The following is a 26390-nucleotide window of genomic DNA, read 5'->3' as shown; positions in this document are numbered from 1 at the left end:
GGTCAGTCCGGCTATATTGATATAAACGACTTCTTCTCTGAAACCGAGCAATGGCTGTCATTCATATTTGCCTGGTAGCATCATTATGGGGTGGGGATTCAAAATTGTACAAATGATGGGGCTGACCCCCCCAGGGGCCTGAGGGGCAGGGCCAAATGTGGTCAATTGGGCTATATTTTATATAAACGACTTCTTCTCTGAAATCAAGCAATGGCTGTCGCTCATATTTGCCTGGTAGCATCATTATGGGGTGGGGATTTAAAATTGTACAAATGATTTTTTTTTGATGGGACAAGCATCATTCTTGTTTCATATCTCATGAAACCAGGTGAGCGATACAGGCCCTCTGGGACTCTTGTTTTGTGATTCACATTGTTATATCCCGCCAAAGCAACAAAAACAACAACATTTATCAGATATTATACATTTAATATTTTGAAACATAAATATTTTCTACAATTCATATTTACAGGTATGGAAAAATTTATATTTGTAACCATGAATTGGATCCATATCAAAATTGAAATTACAAAGCATTGTTTACTTTTGACTGAAATTAATAACAGTATTCTCAGGTTGATATTTCACAATTTAAAGCTATATTTATTTATTTGTTAATAATTTTGTTTTCAAAATCTTCATACCGAATTATCACAATGAGAAAAACCAGATCATCAAGGAATCCACAACTCATGATGAACCATCAAATGAAAAATGTGGATCCTTGACAGCGATCCACAACAACAAAATGGTTCCCTAAAGATTAGAGTTGACAAAACCAATATAAATTTTCCTAAAAATAACATTGTATTGCTAATATCACATTGAAGACACCAGTCATCTTGTGTTCAGCAGTATATGAAAATCGGCCATAGAAATGTGAGGTTTTCCATCGCTAATGTATGATTCATGATGGACGGAGTGGAATATTCATCTCAATTATTTGGACGGACAGATGGATTTGAACGATCCTCTGAAATATGGAAATAATGAACATTTCCTTGGAGTTGTTTCACTCTGCAAAGTTATTTTCATAGAATTATGTTATTGTTCTTCCACTTTCAACATTTACTTCTTTGGAGCAATGATTCCCTCTAGCTGAGTCTGAAATCAAAAATAAAATAGATTTAGGTATTCAATGTGGAATATATGAGTCTGGTCAGATTGACTTAATGATATGTCTTATCTTTGTTACTGTCATACTTCCCAAAGAGTTCCATATAAAATTTCTCTTCCAAAAAGAAATTTGGGTATTGTAAATGATTTGTGATATAATGAAATATACACTTATTCTACAAACTAATGATATTTTCATATAACAAGGAATATAAGTCTAAATGCCAAATTACGCATGAAGCATATTTAATAACAGTTTTAGAGATCCACAAGAGTAGCTATATATTCAGCATACATAAAAATACTTTGACACATTTAGCATGTTATCGGATAATTTTCACAAGATTGTCTAGATCTAAATGTTTGATGATTGAAAATGGTCATTCAAATTGTATAAAAAATATACCATTCCATGTATTGAAAAGAAAGGACATTTGAGTACCCTACTTCTGAGTTTTACTTTTGAATGTTTCAGGACAACTGTTCAGTTTAATAAAGACAACATCTTGGTTATTATGATCAAGTCCTTATCAATTTTTGTAAAACTTTCAATCCAAAACAGTACTATTAATATGGAGTGTAAAAATCTTAGCTTATCAATTGGAAGTGCTGAACAACTTTTACCCGATAAAACATATGCTGAAAAAATATTGACATGGAAACTGCAGCTTGGTCCAACTTAGAGTAACTTTTCCTTTACCAAAGGCAAAATAAATACATGATAGTGCTGCATGTGATTATTACATTTTCTGTCATAATTGTTCAGATTTTTTTTCATCTGTGAATGTGAGACATGCTAAAAACATAAAATGTAAAATAATTGGTACATTTTTTTGTGATTATATTCAAAGTATTTACCACAATCAGAAGTAAGTCTGCCCAATTAAACAGAGATGATTCATGATCAGTTTTAAATTTTAAACATATACTTGATATTCAGACAGGTAACAAAATTCATGATTTCTATATATTGATAAGAAGTAACATGACAATTTTTCAGCTTTTAATTGGTTGATATTCCATCATGTGACTCACCTTGAGTTGCTGATTGGTTCTCTTGAGGAACTGCATCTCCTCTGTATGTTTCTTCTCCTCTACTTGTCTCTGTTCCTGAGCACGCTTTTCAATCTGTTCACATTTGCCCTTCAACTCATTCACATTTCGTTCAAGATCACGCTTTTCATTTTCCAATTCTGTAATCTGTGAATGGATTATGAGAGAATCAAAACACTGAAATGGCTGTTTTAACTAATACATTATACGAATACAATACAGGACATGAAGTTATACTTGATATAAATCATTATTTTTAGTGATAAGAAAAATATTTAAACAATATAATTTGATTACTTCGAGGAGATGGAAGATGCAAGTTAATTTTACAACTAAAAGTAAATGTTTAAAATATTTTCTAGAATATCCCTAAGACATGTATGCCTTAAGAACAGTGCATGCAAATTGCTTTAATGAAAGTGTTTCTATTGATAGCAAGAGTTGGGTTGCAGATGTAAAGATGTTTGTTTTTTACAAGCTACATTGTTGGTTTACCTCTTATGAAAGTTTAATCAGATCACAGACTTGGACACTAAAGACAAACATAGCTATAACCTTTTGACAGACAGCCTATACCCCCTTTGGCAGCTCAGATAAATTCCTACCCTTTTCTCCATGTCAGCCTTTCCTTGTTCTGCTTGGAGAGCTTTTCTCATACCAAAAGCCACACTGCTTTCATACAATGTTTGGTAGGCTGCTATCGTCATCCGGATCTCATCTCGTACACGGAGGAGGAGGAGGCCACGTTCCGCACAGTTGATGGTCACCTGTCGGATCAGCTCATCTGCAAAACAGCAAAAATTAACATACATAAAAGTGTATACTATATATAGACAGAACATTTCCCCAATGTTATGGTCAACTGAAATGAATATACGCATAAGTTACTATCTAATGGTGGAAGGTGTGGGCTTGACAGAATACGATTACACGTATCTAACAAAAACACTGAGTACTGTGCAATAAGAGAAAAAGGATACAAAATGTATGTTTCTCTGAGACACAGCTTTCACTAGACTCTTGAGCATAATTTTCAACCAAGCCCATAATTAAATTCTACACCTGAATTTATGTTAAATTAATTTACTTGATGTGATGAGACCTCCCATCTCTAAGACACATTGTTTAAAATCTGGAGCAACTGAGATTGTTATTTATATTGAGGAAAGGAAACGGTAAGAAGACGAAACCTACCAAAACATTGTGAATATAGCTCTCTCCGTACGGGACAGATACCGGTCTCTCTTGCTTGCCTCTGCTGCAACCGTCTGTCAAGTTCTTCCTGTAGATTGACAACATCTAGACGTGTTGCTGGAGTACTTGACACCTGTTGGACCCACAATTGACCACCCTCTGTCCATTCTCTGTTTAATGAATGATTTACAGATTAAGCATGATACTACACAATTTCATTCCTAAGAGTATGGGGTGCCGTGTTGGTTATCAGCACAGCCTACAAGTTGAATTAACCATATGTTACAATATGTCCAATTGCATTTATTTTTTGATGATAGGGTTAGTCATGTGTTTACATGATGCTTGATAGCTGACAGTTTCAAACAAAAATTCAGCTTAAAAACTAAAGAACAAGCAATTTTGTTTGACTCAATACCTTGTCAATTGCAGACAATAATGATGCACTTGGTGTTATAAATTATATTCAGATAAAACCTTTTACCTTGGTGGTAAGATGGAGTTTAGGATTTCATCTGTTTGTTGTGCAGCTTTAGCATCTACTGATGTTGGCTTCTGTTTGCCAGGTGGGTTTGGGACAGGGCCTGTTGCTGTGGAGGTACCAGGACTCACCTTCAATGCTCTAGCCTGTCAATGATTAAATATATTTATATATTAATGTCTAATAAAAGACTAATATCTTGCTGAAATTCACTCATAGTGTGCTTATGTTGTAAATGGTCAGTAATAATAAAAATACACACTCACTTTATCTGAAGCCAACTGTACATCTGCAGCAGATTTTAATTTTAAATAATGTACATAGTTATCAAGTCTCCTTTTAGATTTTCTCTTTAGCTCATTAGGTAGAGTATCAGGCTGTCAAACAGAGGGTCACGGGTTGGAACCCTGGTGGAGGCATTGAGCTGTTGACTACACGTACTCTAAGCAATACTAGTAATAATACACAGAATAGTTTCTGTGAAGCAGCACAAAGTTGTAGACTAGTCTCAAAGTGTTAAATTGATATTTTATGCCATACCAAAAGAAACCGTATAATTATTTCATAATTACATTTATCAACACACTCTCCTGTGTTACTTTGATTTGTGTAATGGTTGTATGAGAAATGTTGGAAATTCCCATTTCATGTATGTAGCATAGCAACATTGACTAGTCAATTATGTACAGTTAAAAGGAATTGCTGAAAAAATCTCTCTATGTGTATGGTAAAACGCCGTTAATTCTTAGATATAAACCGTAATAAACACTATCGATCACTTCACAAAACAAAATAGCAAACCCGACGTGAAAAACACGATTTGTATAACTTGTCCAACACACTTCATGTAAACAGTGAAACGTGTTTACAATGAATTAATAAATTGAACTGATGAACAGTTTGAAAAAAACATTTGTTGATCCATACCCGTGGTGTCTTCTTGTCTGTGTTCCTACTGACAAGGACTGGGTTGTCATACTTGACTAAAGATGCGTTTGGTGGAATCATTTTGGCTACAAGTTTGTCGCAAATTATTCCTTTGCCCGATCCTCCGTCTTTGCTTGATCTGCTGCTATAGCAACACTACGCTGCGCATGCTCCAACAACTCTCGTTGGACTTATTTCCGGCGAGATTTCACCAGACAAGATGGCGCGACGCATTGGATGGGAAGGTAGGATTTTAAAACAATGTTTTTGTGATTACTTGACATTTATACACTATTCTAAAAGGGATTTAGTCAAAGAGTTTTATTTTTAACCGGTTGCGACCAGCAGTTAATCAGGATCAGAGTATTTAATTATGAAATACATTACACTCTTGTCCCTGGTACACGCGTACTGTACCAGTAACATATACTGACATTAATCTGTGTGACAATGATTCGTCCTCAAATTAAAAGTAAAACACTCTATAGAAAAAAGAGATACACCTAATACCTTTCTTATATTTTTGTCGAAACCCTACATTAGACGACACTATATATGGCTAGTAGGTGTATATTTGTTTGACTTGTCGTTAGAGAATCCACCATTTCGTACCGTTGCAATTTCGATGTCAGGTCGTTTCGGTATACGTACTTTTTCGGAAGTTGTTTCGGGACATTAGGAAGTCGTTTCGGTAGAAGTCCGGGTCGTTTCGGGAGACATGAGCAAGTCGTTTCGGTACTTTCAACCAAAATTAGAATAAACACCTTAATTTTTTTAATGCATAATTAACATAAATTAACCTGTTTTTAAAATGATTTAAGAAATAATTAACTATGATTCGTGTATTGTTGCAGGATATACAACGAGGACGAGGATATTTTGCAATTAAATTAATAACGAAGGCCGCATATATAAAATATATAAAATTGTGACAGCCGTGACTCACGACCGTGTATTATTTGCATGAGCGTGGGTTATTGGAAAATAATACATGGTTTTAAACCAATCAAAACTGGCGTTGCATAGCAAACATGGTAGAATCATAATTAATGTACAATTTGTTGCAAATAAACTGGTTTAGGTTTGGGTTTATGGTTTAAACCTGGTTTTCAAAACGGTTTGTAAACTAAAACTGGTTTGCTCTTGAGAAACAAATGCAAAATTTTAGTTTTCAATATGGTGTCTTTGGAAGAAAAAGCTTCAGAGCAGTATTTGAAACGTTAATACCTCCTGAACGCACAAAAATCCCCCGAATCCCTAATTATGTTGAAGACATACTTCCACAATGCAATGACAGGGAAACGCATGCAGTTCTAGCAGACTTTCTTTCAAACACAAGGGGAAAACTGTCATACCAATGGGAAAACAATTATTAAGGGCGAATTTGTTCTCCTAAAACCAGTTTTAGTTTCGAACCGGTTCTGTAAACTTTCCATTTGTTGAGTAAACCAGTTTCAAACCACATTTAAACTGAAACCGGTTCATTCATTTGTTTCTGATAAACCTAAACTAGTTTATTAAACCATTCAAACCACCACCGGTTGTGGTTTGGAAGGTTTCGTTTCTGAAAACAAGATGGCGAATGTTGTCAACATGCAGAATGTGCTCTTGAAGTGCGCTACGTGCTCCAAACTTGCCAGCTATGGCTTGTAGTGTCATTTGACTGGACAAATAAAATATAAATTATAAATATTAATAATTGTTTTCCCATTGGTATGACAGTGTTCCCTTGTGTTTGTCATTGCATTGAATTGTGGAAGTATGTCTTCAACATAATTTGGGATTCGGGAAATTTTTGTGCGTTCAGGAGGTATTAACGTTTCAAACACTGCTCTGAAGCTTTTTCTCCCAAAGACACCATATTGAAAACTAGAATTTCGCATTTGTTTCTCAAGAGCAAACCAGTTTTAGTTTACAAACCGTTTTGAAAACCAGGTTTAAACCATAAACCCAAACCTAAACCAGTTTATTTGCAACAAATTTGCCCTAATATTTATAATTTATATTTTATTTGTCCAGTCAAATGACACTACAAGCCATAGCTGGAGCACGTAGCGCACTTCAAGAGCACATTCTGCATGTTGACAACATTCGCCATCTTGTTTTCAAATACGAAACCTTCCAAACCACAACCGGTGGTGGTTTGAATGGTTTAATAAACTAGTTTAGGTTTATCAGAAACAAATGAATGAACCGGTTTCAGTTTAAATGTGGTTTGAAACTGGTTTACTCAACAAATGGAAAGTTTACAGAACCGGTTCGAAACTGAAACTGGTTTTAGGAGAACAAATTCGCCCTAGATATGGCTAGTAGGTGTATATTTGTTTGACTTGTCGTTAGAGAATCCACCATTTCGTACCGTTGCAATTTCGATGTCAGGTCGTTTCGGTACTTTTTCGGAAGTTGTTTCGGGACATTAGGAAGTCGTTTCGGTAGAAGTCCGGGTCGTTTCGGGAGACATGAGCAAGTCGTTTCGGTACTTTCAACCAAAATTAGAATAAACACCTTAATTTTTTTAATGCATAATTAACATAAATTAACCTGTTTTTAAAATGATTTAAGAAATAATTAACTATGATTCGTGTATTGTTGCAGGATATACAACGAGGACGAGGATATTTTGCAATTAAATTAATAACGAAGGCCGCAGGCCTGAGTTATTAATCAAAATTGCAAAATACCGAGTCCGAGTTGTTTATCCTGCAACAATACACAATTCAAAGTTGATTATTTCTATTCTACCATGTACTGTTTAGTTTTGAGATCAACCTCTTTCTAATAGAAAAACAGCAAGGAAACCCAGAGAAAACTTTGAAATTTATTTCTTGAGTATTGCATTATTTGCTGATGAAATATGCAGGCAATACAGTACTATTATCAAGAGCATCTATCATATGGCATTGATTTTTAAAATTAAAAAAAAAGAAAAAAAGGAGGGGGCCCCGTTGGATTCGAACTCGCGTTGTGATAAAAAATTATTGAAAGACTAACCCATTAGCCCACTCGGCTAAAGCAACCTTTTATGAAACGGGTGAATGTTAGATATATAAAATTGTAACAGCCGTGACTCACGACCGTGTATTATTTGCACGAGCGTGGGTTATTGGAAAATAATACATGGTTTTAAACCAATCAAAACTGGCGTTGCATAGCAAACATGGTAGAATCATAATTAATATACAGTCTGTATAAACAGTTTTCTTTAAACCAGCACTGATGGTTGTTTACTTTAATGATCGTACCTAAACACGTTATTCTTTGAACTTTACACTAATAGGAGTAACTCTTACTGTATTTGGTTCATAATTTCAAACTTCTATTACAGAAGCATTACAATCAAAATCAAAATTGGTATGTAACAACCCATGCCTAAGAAATAAAGGCTATACAGGGTGGGTGATTTCATTACTTTTTTTTGATTTCGTATTAGGTTTGTTAAATCATTACATATTCAAAATTGAGTCACATATATATACATGTATGTATAGAAATATGTTAAGTTAGAGAAATATATGTGTAAAGGTATAGAAATACGTTAAGTTAGAGAAATATATATGTAACGGTATAGAAATACGTTAAGTTAGAGAAATATATGTTAAGGTATAGATATATACATGTATAGAAATACGTAAAGATAGAGAGATATAGATATAGAAATATAAAGAAAAAATGAAAGGCATTTCCGCAAGGGTTACCACAAATACATTCAGCATTTTCTATCGGGTTAAAACGAAATAAGTCATATATATGAGAGAGCTGTTTTGATATCTTAACTTAGTATGAATTATATTTATTTTCCCTATCACCAAAACCATAATAACTGGGAGGTTTTAATGAATTTATATCTGGCCATGGTGTAATAGCATTTTTGAAAATGCTCAAGCTAGGAGAAGATATAATATTATTATTATTTTAATATAGACGAAGAGTTGAAGGTAAAAATGATGAATTTGTATTAGAAAGCCTATAGTTAGGAATAACAAAATTATTTCTATTTCTCAATGCATAAGGGGTGTTTAGACCAACAGATTGCAATTGGGGCACTAGAATTATAGTAGAATATTTAAAAAATCTAGAGTTAGATTATTTTTCATCTTATACAGTAATTGTAGTTTTAACTCCCCCTCTCCCCTTCTCATGCCATTTTCCTATAATTACAAAAAACAACTGTGTTGTTTTTTTCTGATCAATTAAGTATAATTGAATTCATTCCAAACATTTATAGGTTGTGTTTCGATTTCTGATCCTTCCCGATCCGGCAACGGCACATACACAAACGCGATGGTCGTATGCTGACGTTGGCCCAATGGTAGTGTCAAACGGTCGCATTTCATATTTGTTGTTGATTTATAATATCAAGTTATATTAATTGTCGATATTATTGTTATGGATGGTATATTAGGATTGTTTGATATTAATAAAAAAACAACTTAGCAAGAGTTTTGCTGTTTTTGTGTTGGATCATTTAACGTTATCATGTGGTAGTCTACAGTAAACGTTGTAAGGGACATTAACCCGAGTCGTGGTTAGTAAGCATTATAGCATTATATACCAATAATAGATTGTTGATGCAATTATAGTCACTTAAAAATGCAATGAAAACACAAAAATGATAGAATCTGCATTGTTTCATTAAGTACCGAAACGTCCTACCGAAGTCCCGAAAAATCTCGCGTATGTACTGAAACGACCCCGAGAATTTTCGGGACTCCCGAAACGACTTGTTACCGAAACGACTAGCATTCACAATTTCACACCCATGTTTTCTCATAGCCCAAGTTTCCTCTGGCCCTGACACCATGTCTGGTGAAGGTCCAGATCGCACTACTATATGAAAACGTGGACTTCTCCTACACCGTTTGGTGTCGCTAAGATTTTGGTGCAAATACAATTGACATGCATGACACATACCTTACATATATCTATGAATAAGTGAGATATTTATGTATCCCAAAACACCCATTTAGATCCATATCAATGTTCTATTCCGTCTGCATAGACCCTTGTTTTATGCTGGAACGGGATTGGGCTAAACATCAGTGGCCAGCTATACATAGCTCAAATGTTTTACAGCATCCGCCTAGAGATTGGAAGTCCCGGGTTCGAGTTCTGGTCTGGTGATCATCTGGGCATTTTTCCTCTCCTATTATAATTACATGACAATGATTGAAATATCACAATGTTCCAATAGACACTGGTTAACACGAGAGTTCAATAATAAGAACACCATCAATTCTCTAATCTCCCTTTAACGTTTTATTTTAGGATGAATTCATATTGGAACTCGTACATGCTCTCAAGCTAGAGGAAAAAACCTCAAAAGTCATCTATGTCTTTAAAGAAGACAGGAATGCAGTTGATACTTTATATAGCTGTACATTGGTTAGAAATAATCAGAGATTTTACCATTTGGAATAACAATGATACGCCAATTAGCTTGGTGCAATTGTACGTCATATGTTATAATATTCTTATCCCGTTAAATCTCATTGGAAGTCCCTATTTATGGTAAACTAGCCAGAGTTTCCTAACTCTAGTCTTCATCACCTATTGAAGGAAAATCTGGAGACTTGACACTGATTAACAAGAACAAGGGACCTAAAGTAATCCGAGCTAGATAAACAGGTCTCTCTGGACTGTCACTGGCCCTGTCTGCATGTTATGACAAGTTATATATCATATATCATTTTTAAAATAACACACCCCAATACTCCCTATATCAATTTCACTTATGATTTGTTGCGAAAATCAAAGCTTTCAATTGGCAATTGACTTAGCAGTATCAGAAGTCAAATCACAATTCAGAGACCTCTGTCGCATGAAATCTTGAACCAAAATGTCCATTTACGGAAGTAAAAAATCCTGTATGATCTACAAGTATTGATGAATGTGCATTCAGATTATGTGTTTGACACTTTGTATACACAGAGTATCTTTAATAAACGAGTTCAACACAAACCATGTAAAATAAACTTAAGATATACTTTGATGCTACATATACAATACAGAATACCAAAATGCATTGTAATTGCACAGATAGTAAAAATGATCACAGAAACTATCATGTTATGAAATACTGAAAGTCAAAATTAGCACAAAAATGTAATTTATATTTTTATCATGCATTTTGAGGATATTAATTTATTGTAGAAGCTAGAAACATATTGAGGAGGATTCGAGAGGAACAAGCCCGGGATGGACAAACAGTGGTCCGTGTATGGGAGGAAGTGCTCATGAAGAACAGAAACAAACTGGGTGATGAATGTGAGTTTCGTGTTGTTACAAGTTGAAAGAAAGTCCTGGATTTATACAAGTACCTGTTTGTATGTTTTGTCTTCAATAAAAACTTCTTCCTGTGAACCATAAAGCTTATAGTTTTAACATTTAGTCTGAAACTTACAGAGATAAAGAGTTAATTAATTAGAATAAATTTCCATGGCAGTGACCCAAATATCTAACAAACTTTACAGGGAAGCTATTCATTGTTTCAATCCATTATTTTCAAGACATTTCACTGATTATGAAAAATAAAATTTGATTGATTTAAATTTCATCCTCTAAGAGTCTTGCAATATATCAATAAATATTTTTGTTCTGCAGTATGGGTCGTGTATGAACAAGTGTGTATTGCTGCTCTGGATTGTCAACGCTTTGACCTAGTGGATGTAAGTTATGAATTACAACTTACAATATTATAATGACATCTCAGGTATATCAAGTTTATTCCAGAATTTCTTATCTTTAAAAATTCTAATTCATTTTACAAATTAAAGTTATAATTTAAATTACAAATGACCATAAAAAGACTATGTTTACTCTCTGTCTATCATCAAAACTGAAATGATATGAAGATTCAAGATAAAGTTTTTTATTTTGTTTTTTTATTTAGGCGTGCATCTCGGTGCTAAAGGACAACTTTCCAAAAAGTATACGAGTCGACAGATTACGAGGAATGTTTTTTGAAGCACAGGAAAGGTAGATAAAAAACAGTGGATATAATCAGTTTGGTTCCAATGAATCAATTTAATCGATGATTTAATAGTCATTTTACCTCTGACAACAACTACTTAAGCACAATTTTCTATGGATGTATACATCGATCATGGTTTGATAATAACCATAATACACCTAATAGTTATACAGCAGATTTCAAAGGCAATTCAGATTTGAATCAAATTTTATTGAAAAAAAACAATTTAAAATATTGCTTGCATTGATGTACATGTATAAGGGGACTGCAAATTCAAATGTATTGGTTTGGTTGCCATAGTAACCACTTGTTCAAAGCAGGGAAGGCAATACCAAACACTGTACATAATAATATTGTTTTTGTATCATTGTTTCCTATTAAATATTTTTCTTTTCTTTTCAGGTTCAACAAAGCAGAGGACGTTTACAAGAGTATTATTGACAGAGATGAGACCAATATGGTACGTTTAGTTGTAGAATTGTGTAACACTGCTGCTTAACTGAGATCTGTATTGAATTAGGGATTATAAGCTACTATAAAAATTTTCTTCTATTTTTTTGTGATTTGAATGTTGGTTTGGTTTTTCAGTTTGCCAAAAAGAGACAGGTGTCTGTTTTGAAAGCTCAGAATAAAATTCCTGAAGCCATCGATAAACTCAACAGTTATCTCCGGGAGTGAGTAAACAATTATATTGTACCTATTTGTGTAATCAAGTAGGCTTTGTATAGTAGAGTCTCACACTTCATCGTTAAACTATTACTGCTGTTGAACCCTATCTGTGGACGACAAAAGTACTTCTCTACCTGAACAAGTGTTGATTGTATCGTGACGAGTGTTGATTGTACCGTGACAAGTGTTGATTGTATCGTGACGAGTGTTGATTGTATCGTGACGAGTGTTGATTGTATCGTGACTAGTGTTGATTGTATCGTGACGAGTGTTGGTTGTATCGTGACGAGTTTTGATTGTATCGTGACGAGTGTTGACTGTATCGTGACGAGTGTTGATTGTATCGTGACGAGTGTTGACTGTATCGTGACGAGTGTTGATTGTATCGTGACGAGTGTTGATTGTATCGTGACGAGTGTTGATTGTATCGTGACGAGTGTTGATTGTACTGTGACGAGTGTTGACTGTACTGTGACGAGTGTTGACTGTATCGTGACGAGTGTTGATTGTATCGTGATCAGTGTTGATTGTATCGTGACAAGTGTTGATTGTATCGTGACGAGTGTTGATTGTATGGTGTATAGTAATCTCTGTACATATACACGGTATATAGTAATCTCTGTACATGTCTATACACGGTATATAGTAATCTCTGTACATGTCTATATACACACGGTATATAGTAATCTCTGTACATGTCTATACACACGGTATATAGTAATCTCTGTATATGTCTATATACACGGTATATAGTAATCTCTGTACATGTCTATATACACGGTATATAGTAATCTCTGTACATGTCTATACACACGGTATATAGTAATCTCTGTACATGTCTATATACACGGTATATAGTAATCTCTGTACATGTCTATATACACGGTATATAGTAATCTCTGTATATGTCTATATACACGGTATATAGTAATCTCTGTACATGTCTATACACATGGTATATAGTAATCTCTGTACATGTTATACACGGTATATAGTAATCTCTGTACATGTCTATATACACACGGTATATAGTAATCTCTGTACATGTCTATATTCACAGTATATAGTAATCTCTGTACATGTCTATATACACACGGTATATAGTAATCTCTGTACATGTCTATACACACGGTATATAGTAATCTCTGTACATGTCTATATACACGGTATATAGTAATCTCTGTATATGTCTATACACACGGAATATAGTAATCTCTGTACATGTCTATACACACGGTATATAGTAATCTCTGTACATGTCTATATATACACAGTATATAGTAATCTCTGTACATGTCTATATACACGGTATATAGTAATCTCTGTACATGTCTATACACATGGTATATAGTAATCTCTGTACATGTCTATACACACGGTATATAGTAATCTCTGTACATGTCTTTATACATACGGTATATAGTAATCTCTGTACATGTCTATACACGGTATATAGTAATCTCTGTACATGTCTGTACACGGTATATAGTAATCTCTGTACATGTCTGTACACGGTATATAGTAATCTCTGTACATGTCTATACACACGGTATATAGTAATCTCTGTATATGTCTATATACACGGTATATAGTAATCTCTGTACATGTCTATACACACGGTATATAGTAATCTCTGTACATGTCTATACACGATATATAGTAATCTCTGTATATGTCTATATACACTGTATATAGTAATCTCTGTACATGTCTATACACGATATATAGTAATCTCTGTATATGTCTATATACACTGTATATAGTAATCTCTGTACATGTCTATATACACGGTATATAGTAATCTCTGTATATGTCTATATACACGGTATATAGTTATCTCTGTACATGTCTATATACACAGTATATAGTAATCTCTGTATATGTCTATACACGGTATATAGTAATCTCTGTACATGTCTATATACACGGTATATAGTAATGTACATGTCTATATACACGGTATATAGTAATCTCTGTACATGTCTATACACACGGTATATAGTAATCTCTGTACATGTCTATATACACAGTATATAGTAATCTCTGTACATGTCTATACACATGGTATATAGTAATCTCTGTACATGTCTATACACACGGTATATAGTAATTTCTGTACATGTCTATACACGGTATATAGTAATCTCTGTATATGTCTATACACACGGTATATAGTAATCTCTGTACATGTCTATACACACAGTATATAGTAATCTCTGTACATGTCTATACACACGGTATATAGTAATCTCTGTATATGTCTATATACACGGTATATAGTAATCTCTGTACATGTCTATATACACGGTATATAGTAATCTCTGTACATGTCTATACACACGGTATATAGTAATCTCTGTACATGTCTATATACACGGTATATAGTAATCTCTGTACATGTCTATATACACGGTATATAGTAATCTCTGTACATGTCTATACACGGTATATAGTAATCTCTGTACATGTCTATACACATGGTATATAGTAATCTCTGTACATGTCTATATACACGGTATATAGTAATCTCTGTACATGTCTATACACAGTATATAGTAATCTCTGTACATGTCTATACACAGTATATAGTAATCTCTGTACATGTCTATATACACAAGGTATATAGTAATCTCTGTACATGTCTATATACACACGGTATATAGTAATCTCTGTACATGTCTATACACAGTATATAGTAATCTCTGTACATGTCTATATACACAAGGTATATAGTAATCTCTGTACATGTCTATATACACACGGTATATAGTAATCTCTGTACATGTCTATACACACAGTATATAGTAATCTCTGTACATGTCTATACACACGGTATATAGTAATCTCTGTATATGTCTATATACACGGTATATAGTAATCTCTGTACATGTCTATATACACGGTATATAGTAATCTCTGTACATGTCTATACACACGGTATATAGTAATCTCTGTACATGTCTATATACACGGTATATAGTAATCTCTGTACATGTCTATATACACGGTATATAGTAATCTCTGTACATGTCTATACACGGTATATAGTAATCTCTGTACATGTCTATACACATGGTATATAGTAATCTCTGTACATGTCTATATACACGGTATATAGTAATCTCTGTACATGTCTATACACAGTATATAGTAATCTCTGTACATGTCTATACACAGTATATAGTAATCTCTGTACATGTCTATATACACAAGGTATATAGTAATCTCTGTACATGTCTATATACACACGGTATATAGTAATCTCTGTACATGTCTATACACAGTATATAGTAATCTCTGTACATGTCTATATACACAAGGTATATAGTAATCTCTGTACATGTCTATATACACACGGTATATAGTAATCTCTGTACATGTCTATACACAGTATATAGTAATCTCTGTACATGTCTATATACACAAGGTATATAGTAATCTCTGTACATGTCTATATACACACGGTATATAGTAATCTCTGTACATGTCTATACACACGGTATATAGTAATCTCTGTACATGTCTATACACACGGTATATAGTAATCTCTGTACATGTCTATATACACACGGTATATAGTAATCTCTGTACATGTCTATACACACGGTATATAGTAATCTCTGTACATGTCTATATACACACGGTATATAGTAATCTCTGTACATGTCTATACACACGGTATATAGTAATCTCTGTACATGTCTATACACACGGTATATAGTAATCTCTGTACATGTCTATACACACGGTATATAGTAATCTCTGTACATGTCTATATACATACGGTATATAGTAATCTCTGTACATGTCTATATACACGGTATATAGTAATCTCTGTACATGTCTATATACACGGTATATAGTAATCTCTGTATATGTCTATACACACGGTATATAGTAATCTCTGTACATGTCTATATACACGGTATATAGTAATCTCTGTACATGTCTATACACATGGTATATAGTAATCTCTGTACATGTCTATACACATGGTATATAGTAATCTCTGTATATGTCTATACACATGGTATATAGTAATCTCTGTATATGTCTATACACACGGTATAAAGTAATCTCTGTATATGTCTATACACACGGTATATAGTAATCTCTGTATATGTCTATATACACGGTATATAGTAATCTCTGTATATGTCTATACACACGGTATATAGTAATCTCTGTATATGTCTATATACACGGTATATAGTAATCTCTGTACATGTCTATACACACGGTATATAGTAATCTCTGTACATGTCTATATACACGGTATATAGTAATCTCTGTACATGTCTATACACACTGTATATAGTAATCTCTGTACATGTCTATATACACGGTATATAGTAATCTCTGTACATGTCTATATACACGGTATATAGTAATCTCTGTACATGTCTATATACACGGTATAAAGTAATCTCTGTATATGTCTATACACATGGTATATAGTAATCTCTGTACATGTCTATACACACGGTATATAGTAATCTCTGTACATGTCTATATACACGGTATATAGTAATCTCTGTACATGTCTATACACACGGTATATAGTAATCTCTGTATATGTCTATATACACGGTATATAGTAATCTCTGTATATGTCTATATACACGGTATAAAGTAATCTCTGTACATGTCTCTACACACAGTATATAGTAATCTCTGTACATGTCTATATACACACGGTATATAGTAATCTCTGTACATGTCTGTACACACGGTATATAGTAATCTCTGTATATGTCTATACTCACGGTATATAGTAATCTCTGTACATGTCTATACACGGTATATAGTAATCTCTGTACATGTCTATATACACGGTATATAGTAATCTCTGTACATGTCTATATACACACGGTATATAGTAATCTCTGTATATGTCTATACTCACGGTATATAGTAATCTCTGTATATGTCTATATACACACGGTATATAGTAATCTCTGTATACCGTGTGTATACAGAGATTATATATAGATATATAGATTATATATACCGTGTGTATATAGTAATCTCTGTACATGTCTATACACACAGTATATAGTAATCTCTGTACATGTCTATATACACACGGTATATAGTAATCTCTGAACATGTCTATACACATGGATATACATGTATTGTAATCTCTGTACATCCATGGTGTATTCGTGCAAAGCTTGTGTAAAAGTTATCACACAGACCCGATAATAGACATATTTATTCACACCATAACAACATGTTATCCATTTTCATACCCGATTCTATTTTGTTGATGATCGGTCAAGATTAAAGGTCAAAGGACACACTTGACCAATTTCAATATAAAAAGCTCTTGGACATATTTGATTTATTGATGGGGGGGGTCAGCTAGGGTATATCTATTTGAGCGTATGTTAACTTTACTTTTATTTTACAGATTTATGACAGATTTTGAAGCGTGGACTGAGCTCTGTGATCTATACCTCTCCCAGCAGGATTATCAAAAGGCATCGTTTTGTATAGAGGAGCTGATCATGTCTAACCCACACAATCATCTTTATCACCAAAAATACGCGGAGGTACATACATGTCTAAACTATACACTAACCAGTCCTGTAAATATGTAAACTATACACTAACCAGTCCTGTAAATGTGTTAGAACTATACACTAACCAGTCCTGTAAATATGTTAGAACTATACACTAACCAGTCCTGTAAATATGTTAGAACTATACACTAACCAGTCCTGTAAATGTGTTAGAACTATACACTAACCAGTCCTGTAAATATGTTAGAACTATACACTAACCAGTCCTGTAAATATGTTAGAACTATACACTAACCAGTCCTGTAAATATGTTAGAACTATACACTAACCAGTCCTGTAAATGTGTAAACTATACACTAACCAGTCCTGTAAATGTGTAAACTATACACTAACCAGTCCTGTAAATGTGTTAGAACTATACACTAACCAGTCCTGTAAATGTGTTAGAACTATACACTAACCAGTCCTGTAAATGTGTAAACTATACACTAACCAGTCCTGTAAATATGTTAGAACTATACACTAACCAGTCCTGTAAATGTGTAAACTATACACTAACCAGTCCTGTAAACGTGTAAACTATACACTAACCAGTCCTGTAAATATGTTAGAACTATACACTAACCAGTCCTGTAAATGTGTAAACTATACACTAACCAGTCCTGTAAATGTGTAAACTATACACTAACCAGTCCTGTAAACGTGTAAACTATACACTTACCAGTCCTGTAAATGTGTAAACTATACACTAACCAGTCCTGTAAATGTGTTAGAACTATACACTAACCAGTCCTGTAAATGTGTTAGAACTATACACTAACCAGTCCTGTAAATGTGTAAACTATACACTAACCAGTCCTGTAAATATGTTAGAACTATACACTAACCAGTCCTGTAAATGTGTAAACTATACACTAACCAGTCCTGTAAACGTGTAAACTATACACTAACCAGTCCTGTAAATGTATAAACTATACACTAACCAGTCCTGTAAATGTGTTACAACTATACACTAACCAGTCCTGTAAATGTGTTAGAACTATACACTAACCAGTCCTGTAAATGTGTAAACTATACACTAACCAGTCCTGTAAATGTGTTAGAACTATACACTAACCAGTCCTGTAAATGTATAAACTATACACTAACCAGTCCTGTAAATGTGTAAACTATACACTAGCCAGTCCTGTAAATGTGTTAGAACTATACACTAACCAGTCCTGTAAATGTGTTAGAACTATACACTAACCAGTCCTGTAAATGTGTAAACTATACACTAACCAGTCCTGTAAATGTGTTAGAACTATACACTAACCAGTCCTGTAAATGTGTAAACTATACACTAACCAGTCCTGTAAATGTGTAAACTATACACTAACCAGTCCTGTAAATGTGTTAGAACTATACACTAACCAGTCCTGTAAATGTGTTAGAACTATACACTAGCCAGTCCTGTAAATATGTTAGAACTATACACTAACCAGTCCTGTAAATGTGTTAGAACTATACACTAACCAGTCCTGTAAATGTGTTAGAACTATACACTAACCAGTCCTGTAAATGTGTAAACTATACACAAACCAGTCCTGTAAATGTGTTACAACTATACACTAACCAGTCCTGTAAATGTGTTAGAACTATACACTAACCAGTCCTGTAAATATGTTAGAACTATACACTAACCAGTCCTGTAAATGTGTTAGAACTATACACTAACCAGTCCTGTAAGTGTGTTAGAACTATACACTAACCAGTCCTGTAAATGTGTAAACTATACACTAACCAGTCCTGTGAATGTGTTAGAACTATACACTAACCAGTCCTGTAAATATGTAAACTATACACTTACCAGTCCTGTAAATGTGTTAGAACTATACACTAACCAGTCCTGTAAATGTGTTAGAACTATACACTAACCAGTCCTGTAAATGTGTAACCTATACACTAACCAGTCCTGTAAATGTGTTAAAACTATACACTAACCAGTCCTGTAAATGTGTTAGAACTATACACTAACCAGTCCTGTAAATATGTAAACTATACACTTACCAGTCCTGTAAACGTGTTTAAACTATACACTAACCAGTCCTGTAAATGTGTTAGAACTATACACTAACCAGTCCTGTAAATATGTAAACTATACACTAACCAGTCCTGTAAATATGTAAACTATACACTAACCAGTCCTGTAAATGTGTAAACTATACACTAACCAGTCCTGTAAATGTGTAAACTATACACTAACCAGTCCTGTAATGTGTAAACTATACACTAACCAGTCCTGTAAACGTGTAAACTATACACTAACCAGTCCTGTAAATGTGTAAACTATACACTAACCAGTCCTGTAAATATGTTAGAACTGAACACTAACCAGTCCTGTAAACGTGTAAACTATACACTAACCAGTCCTGTAAATGTGTTAGAACTATACACTAACCAGTCCTGTAAATGTGTTAGAACTATACACTAACCAGTCCTGTAAATGTGTAAACTATACACTAACCAGTCCTGTAAATGTGTAAACTATACACTAACCAGTCCTGTAAATGTGTTAGAACTATACACTAACCAGTCCTGTAAATGTGTTAGAACTATACACTAACCAGTCCTGTAAATATGTAAACTATACACTAACCAGTCCTGTAAATGTGTTAGAACTATACACTAACCAGTCCTGTAAACGTGTTTAAACTATACACTAACCAGTCCTGTAAATGTGTTAGAACTATACACTAACCAGTCCTGTAAATATGTAAACTATACACTAACCAGTCCTGTAAACGTGTTTAAACTATACACTAACCAGTCCTGTAAATGTGTTAGAACTATACACTAACCAGTCCTGTAAATATGTAAACTATACACTAACCAGTCCTGTAAATATGTAAACTATACACTAACCAGTCCTGTAAATGTGTAAACTATACACTAACCAGTCCTGTAAATGTGTTAGAACTATACACTAACCAGTCTTGTAAATGTGTTAGAACTATACACTAACCAGTCCTGTAAATGTGTTAGAACTATACACTAACCAGTCCTGTAAATGTGTTAGAACTATACACTAACCAGTCCTGTAAATGTGTAAACTATACACTAACCAGTCCTGTAAATGTCTAAACTATACACTAACCAGTCCTGTAAATGTGTAAACTATACACTAACCAGTCCTGTAAATGTGTAAACTATACACTAACCAGTCCTGTAAATGTGTAAACTATACACTAACCAGTCCTGTAAATATGTAAACTATACACTAACCAGTCCTGTAAACGTGTTTAAACTATACACTTACCAGTCCGGATTACACAGTGTCCCTTGTTTCTTCCAGATCTGCTACACACAGGGAAACTTTGAACAGGCACGGTCATATTTTGCCCAGGCATTGAAACTCAATCCCAACAATATCCGGGCGCTGTACGGGTGTTTCCTGGTAAGGTCAACCTTTTTTCATTTGTTTTTTATATATCCTTGAGTATTGTGTGTATTTGTTTTGTTTGGCTTTTGTACGGATATGTTAAAGACATACTAAATGATCAGTGTTTAAGGACTTGATTCTCTTGAAATTAAATTCGAATTCCTGTTTGTTTAGATACATTTTGTAAACAGTTATCCATTTTTGTTTTCACTTTTGGGAAATAGGATAAAAAAGAATGAAGAAATGACATCAGTATTACTTTCAAAGATGCCCGTCAAATTTTCTTCAACTCTACCATTACATATCAATTTTAATAATTAATAGATTTTTTTTTGTTGAAAGAAGCTCCATATTCTCTAATTGTAATTATATGTCCGAGTTTGATAAGTGATGTTTTGTATTTCAGTCTTCGTGTAGTTTAGCCTCCACAAGTAAGAGCAAAGAGAAACAAGCCAATGTAAAGTATGCTGCATGGGCGGCACAGCAACTCAAGGAGAAATATGTGGTACGTATGTAGTAGGTGTTACGGGACAAAGTCCTGGGGAAAAGAGAAATATGTGGTACGTATGTAGTAGGTGTTACGGGTCAAAGTCCTGGGGAAAAGAGAAATATGTGGTACGTATGTAGTAGGTGTTACGGGACAAAGTCCTGGGGAAAGGAGAAATATGTGGTACGTATGTAGTAGGTGTTATGGGACAAAGTCCTGGGGAAAGGAGAAATATGTGGTACGTATGTAGTAGGTGTTACGGGACAAAGTCCTGGGGAAAGGAGAAATATGTGGTACGTATGTAGTAGGTGTTACGGGACAAAGTCCTGGGGACCTTGTCTCAGGGGTCAGATTTGTTAAAACATATTAAGGACTTCTGATAATTTACTGAACAAACTAGAATCAAGTTCTTTTAATTAAACGAAAGACAAAGATTCATCAAACAAGTGAATATCAGGTAGTGATGCAGGCCCATTAGGCCTCTTGTAATGAAATGTTGATCTAACCCTCTAAATCATGTGACAATCACTTTGACACATCGGGACTTGTCCAAAAATTTGCCTCAACTCAAACGTCTCATTTTCTGCTACTAATCCCAATCCTGCATTTAAGCAGACTGTTTAGCATTTCTGGTAATCAGTCATTTATAATTTACAACAGAAGGTTGTTACGTAATCTGATTTCAGCTTGATGTTTAATTAGTCCCTATATGTGTAACCCTGGTAAATACATGCCGAAAAATAACGCTCTGCTAAAAAGAACTTCTCTTTAACTCGATCCATTTAGTGCGAGACTAGTAATCCAGAAATCAAAGGTTCCATCGTTAGTGGTGGCATTGAAATAAAATCAATTATTCATGTACTCTGTTATATATTTATTACTTAGCATTTGTTTTCCCGGAATCACTGTGAATAATCATGATCAAAACCTTAATTTTTTGCCATAAAATATAAAAAATATATTTTTTAGTTGGAAAGATAATGAGCAATGGAAATGTTATGATCATTGCTACATATATCAGGGTTTTAAACCAAGGTTTGCTGTCAAGTAACACAATAATAGGTTTAAGGCATACATTCAAAATTTCTTAAGATCAAAAAATTGTTATTTGTTGTTTCAGACAGTGCAGTCAGAAGAAGCCACAAAGCAAACCAAGATCTTGGAAACGATTGATAGACTTCTAGAATCTACAACAGAAAAAGCTTCTAATTGATAAAGATTTCAGACTTTTAGAACAAATATATTCAAGAAACTTTATAGATAGAAAGTGAAAAAAATGAAAATCTCAAATGGATCACATGTAATGGAATACAGTATTTGAATGTAGTGAGGGATTCATGGGAGATTGGAAGGCTATTGTTTTGGTTACTTTGGCGCTGACTAGAAATTTAATGATGGTACACCAGGTAAATCTCATTAGCACGTACCAGTAATTTAAAATCTCTAGTGAATATTTCTTGATGTAGTGCACAGAAAGATCTACACCTGTATTTCTAATCGTCTCATTTACATAATGTCGATTATATTCACCAATGTGCTTCATGATCAATATTTTGAAAAGCAAATATTTATACAAGTAGTTATTTCACTTGAAGTTTCAAATGTCTTACAATTTTTGTTTCCAGTCCTCAAAAAAATTTTGATTTAAACAAAAAAATCATGTACAAAAAAATCATGTAAAAAAAAAATCAAACAAAAATATCTTTAGATAATACTCTAAATTTTGTGGCTCCCATTTTGGCGAAACCATGTTGGATAAGTCACCTGGGGAAGACTGTTGATAGACTCTCCCAGAACATGAGGATTGCCTACCTCTGTTGATTGAACATTAGACTTAGATATATCAGCAAGAATGTACTTTGTATCAACACAACTGACCCTAAAAGAAGATAAGATGAGCATGGTTGTAGCCCTGAGTTGACGAAGCGGCAATCTTTTCCTCAAAAGTTTTCAAATCATGTGAAATCTCACCCAAGACTGAAATAAAAGTTCCGGAGAAATTTTCTATGATAAAACGACACTTGCAAATCCATGTACATGTATATCTAAGTCTGTAATTGAACACCTTGTCCTGTACAAAGCTGCACAATCGTTGATAAAACATTGATTTCCAGTAGCCAGTACGACAATTTATGATCCGAGGACATAGTGGTCGAATGGATGTAAACAAACCGTAAAATGTCCAGAAACAGTGTAGAGATTAGTCTCCTGTAGTGTTATAGAAGATATGTAGTGTCCTAGAACATAAATCTTTATACATTATTCAAGTCATATTTCTTTATTTTATTCCTATGTTAATGTCATTATTTTATTGTGTGCATCCTTTGTTAAAAATAATGTACAAAGCAAGAGTGAGAACTGATACAGGAGAATGATGATTACAGGGAGATGGTATGTGGTATATAATGAGATATCTCCTGACGATTACAGGGAGATGGTGTGTGGTATATAATGAGATATCTCCTGATGATTACAGGGAGATGGTATGTGGTATATAATGAGATATCTCCTGACGATTACAGGGAGATGGTGTGTGGTATATAATGAGATATCTCCTGACGATTACAGGGAGATGGTGTGTGGTATATAATGAGATATCTCCTGACGATTACAGGGAGATGGTGTGTGGTATATAATGAGATATCTCCTGACGATTACAGGGAGATGGTATGTGGTATATAATGAGCTAATCTGTGTGTAAGTAAAACATCATTTCTCGGATCTATAATGATTAATTCCAAAGACCCATTGTTGAAGAATTTGAAGATTCAAAGATGTCCTTAGTGCTTTCCTTAAACAAAATATTTGTATTATTTGAGTTCACATTAGAAAGCCTTGCACGTTTTTTTTGTTTTTTTTTTTCTCCATTTTTCTTTGGTAAAATACTGCATTCCAGAATGTGATATATATAAAATGGTTGGCTTCTAGTTAAGACTTTTGTTGTGTTAGCATTTTCAATACCAGTATATCATTTTTGTCTATTTTGGTGATGGATTTTGTTATTCTAACCTTATGCATGACACTTCAGCTTCAATTCATTATTATTTTAATCACAAATGGAATACATTACCCCCTTTTTTTTCTTAAAAAATGTATTGTCATTTTTTTCTTAACCTAATAAGTTTCAAAAAAAATTCAGGGTAAAATTTCTTTATTTAGTATTATACTGCAGTATGTATAGGAAGGTGATGAGTAATCTACAATGTCTCAATTTTATAAAACTATAATGAAACACAAAACTTTGGCAGGATTGAGTCATGCATATCTGATTAGGAGGTGGGAAGGGTCCACTGAAATGTTTTCCATGTTTTTGATTAGAAAAATAATTATAAACACACCGGGTACTGGAGATTGTGATTAGTTGCAATTGATTCCCATAAGCTTTATGTAACCAAGAAAGTGATTGAATGGTGATAAATAGCTCCTTAAGAAATGGCTCAACCTTCTTGATTGTCTTTATAATTAAATCAACTCACATTGGATGAGTTTCCATTTCTACATCACTTAATTTTGTTTGTAGAACTTTTTTTTTCTGTGCTGGAGGAGGGTAAGAATGTTGTTTGTGTGTGTGTGTGCGTGTATCTATTTATATACATCTTTATGTAACAGTGATTGTGATTGGTTTATCCTTGTGAGGTGTAAAGAATGAATATTTTGATTGGTTTATCCTTGTGAGAACTCTGAAAAGATGCAATAATCAAAAAAACAAAGTAACTCAGTGTTTGTGTTGTCTTTATTATTATATATAATAAATTTGTAGGAATTAGTAGACAGGAATGTCTGTGGGTATTTGAACTTTGACCCCAGTGGTCTTATTTACAAGGATTATCATGGTTATTAGTTCTGTACCAGAGAAACCAGGGGGACTCCTCTCCATCTCTCCATCTGTCTATACAAGGGATGACTGATATGTTGTGAGCCTCATATTGAAGGAGGTACCCGAGGATGTTCTTTTTAAGTCCTAATATTCTCTGACTATATAGAGCCGTGTACCCAAGGACTGGTCTCATTTGGTTAGTTTATATCGACGAGGTAGCACTCGAAAGTAAACAAGATAAGCGCTTTGCAAAATGGACAAAATTGGTTAGGGTTAGGGTGAAAGAGTCTGTCATTGCCATGGCTGCCATTCAGGATTGTGGCTTTAAATTGATTGAGCATCCACCTTATTCACCTGACCTCGCTCCATCAGATTTTCATCTACATGTATTTCCAAAACTGAAAACAGCTCTTTCAGGCACCCTAACCCTAACATGCAGTGGATGACTTTCTGAACAGCCAAGGAAAGGGGTTCTATAAAAGTGGCATTGAGGCCCTTAAACACCGCTGGCAAAAGTGTATAGATACTGATGGAGATTATGTTGAAAAATAATACAATATGTTTGGCAAAATTCAAATCCTTCAATATGAGGCTCACAACCAATCAATCTGCCCTGTATGTAAAGTAACACCAAAGTTTGTCAGCACTGTAGTGGCTTCATTCCTTGATCAAACTTCACTCAATGGTTAAGGGACCATAATTTCTCCGAGAAATTGGAGTTTCAGAGTTT

At 34.0% G+C, this 26390-nt stretch overlaps 2 protein-coding genes across 2 annotated transcripts; one reads left to right on the top strand and one right to left on the bottom strand.

The window, feature by feature from the left end:
* Window positions 1–793: 793 nt before the first annotated feature.
* LOC117316083 (33 kDa inner dynein arm light chain, axonemal-like) lies at window positions 794–4942 on the bottom strand. The gene is made up of 6 exons (XM_033870571.1): window positions 4772–4942; window positions 3848–3990; window positions 3364–3533; window positions 2775–2953; window positions 2152–2316; window positions 794–1104 (listed from the first exon to the last, which is right to left on the bottom strand). Exons 1-6 carry the CDS (start codon window positions 4850–4852, stop codon window positions 1069–1071), a joined length of 774 nt encoding a protein of 257 aa, XP_033726462.1. The 5' UTR covers window positions 4853–4942; the 3' UTR covers window positions 794–1068.
* An 8-nt stretch (window positions 4943–4950) lies between these two features.
* Window positions 4951–25557, top strand: LOC117316081 (ER membrane protein complex subunit 2-like). Its single transcript, XM_033870569.1, has 10 exons — window positions 4951–5016; window positions 10922–11035; window positions 11372–11436; window positions 11661–11746; window positions 12144–12201; window positions 12330–12415; window positions 17824–17965; window positions 21270–21371; window positions 21763–21861; window positions 22964–25557. The coding sequence occupies exons 1-10, from the start codon at window positions 4992–4994 to the stop codon at window positions 23054–23056; spliced, it is 870 nt and encodes a 289-aa protein (XP_033726460.1). The 5' UTR covers window positions 4951–4991; the 3' UTR covers window positions 23057–25557.
* Window positions 25558–26390: the final 833 nt, after the last annotated feature.

The sequence above is a fragment of the Pecten maximus genome, chromosome 18, assembly GCF_902652985.1.
Source record: "Pecten maximus chromosome 18, xPecMax1.1, whole genome shotgun sequence".
NCBI classification, from domain to species: Eukaryota; Metazoa; Mollusca; class Bivalvia; order Pectinida; family Pectinidae; genus Pecten; species Pecten maximus.
The sequence above is the reverse complement of the archived record's forward strand: the minus strand, read 5'-3'. Positions and strand labels throughout refer to the sequence as shown.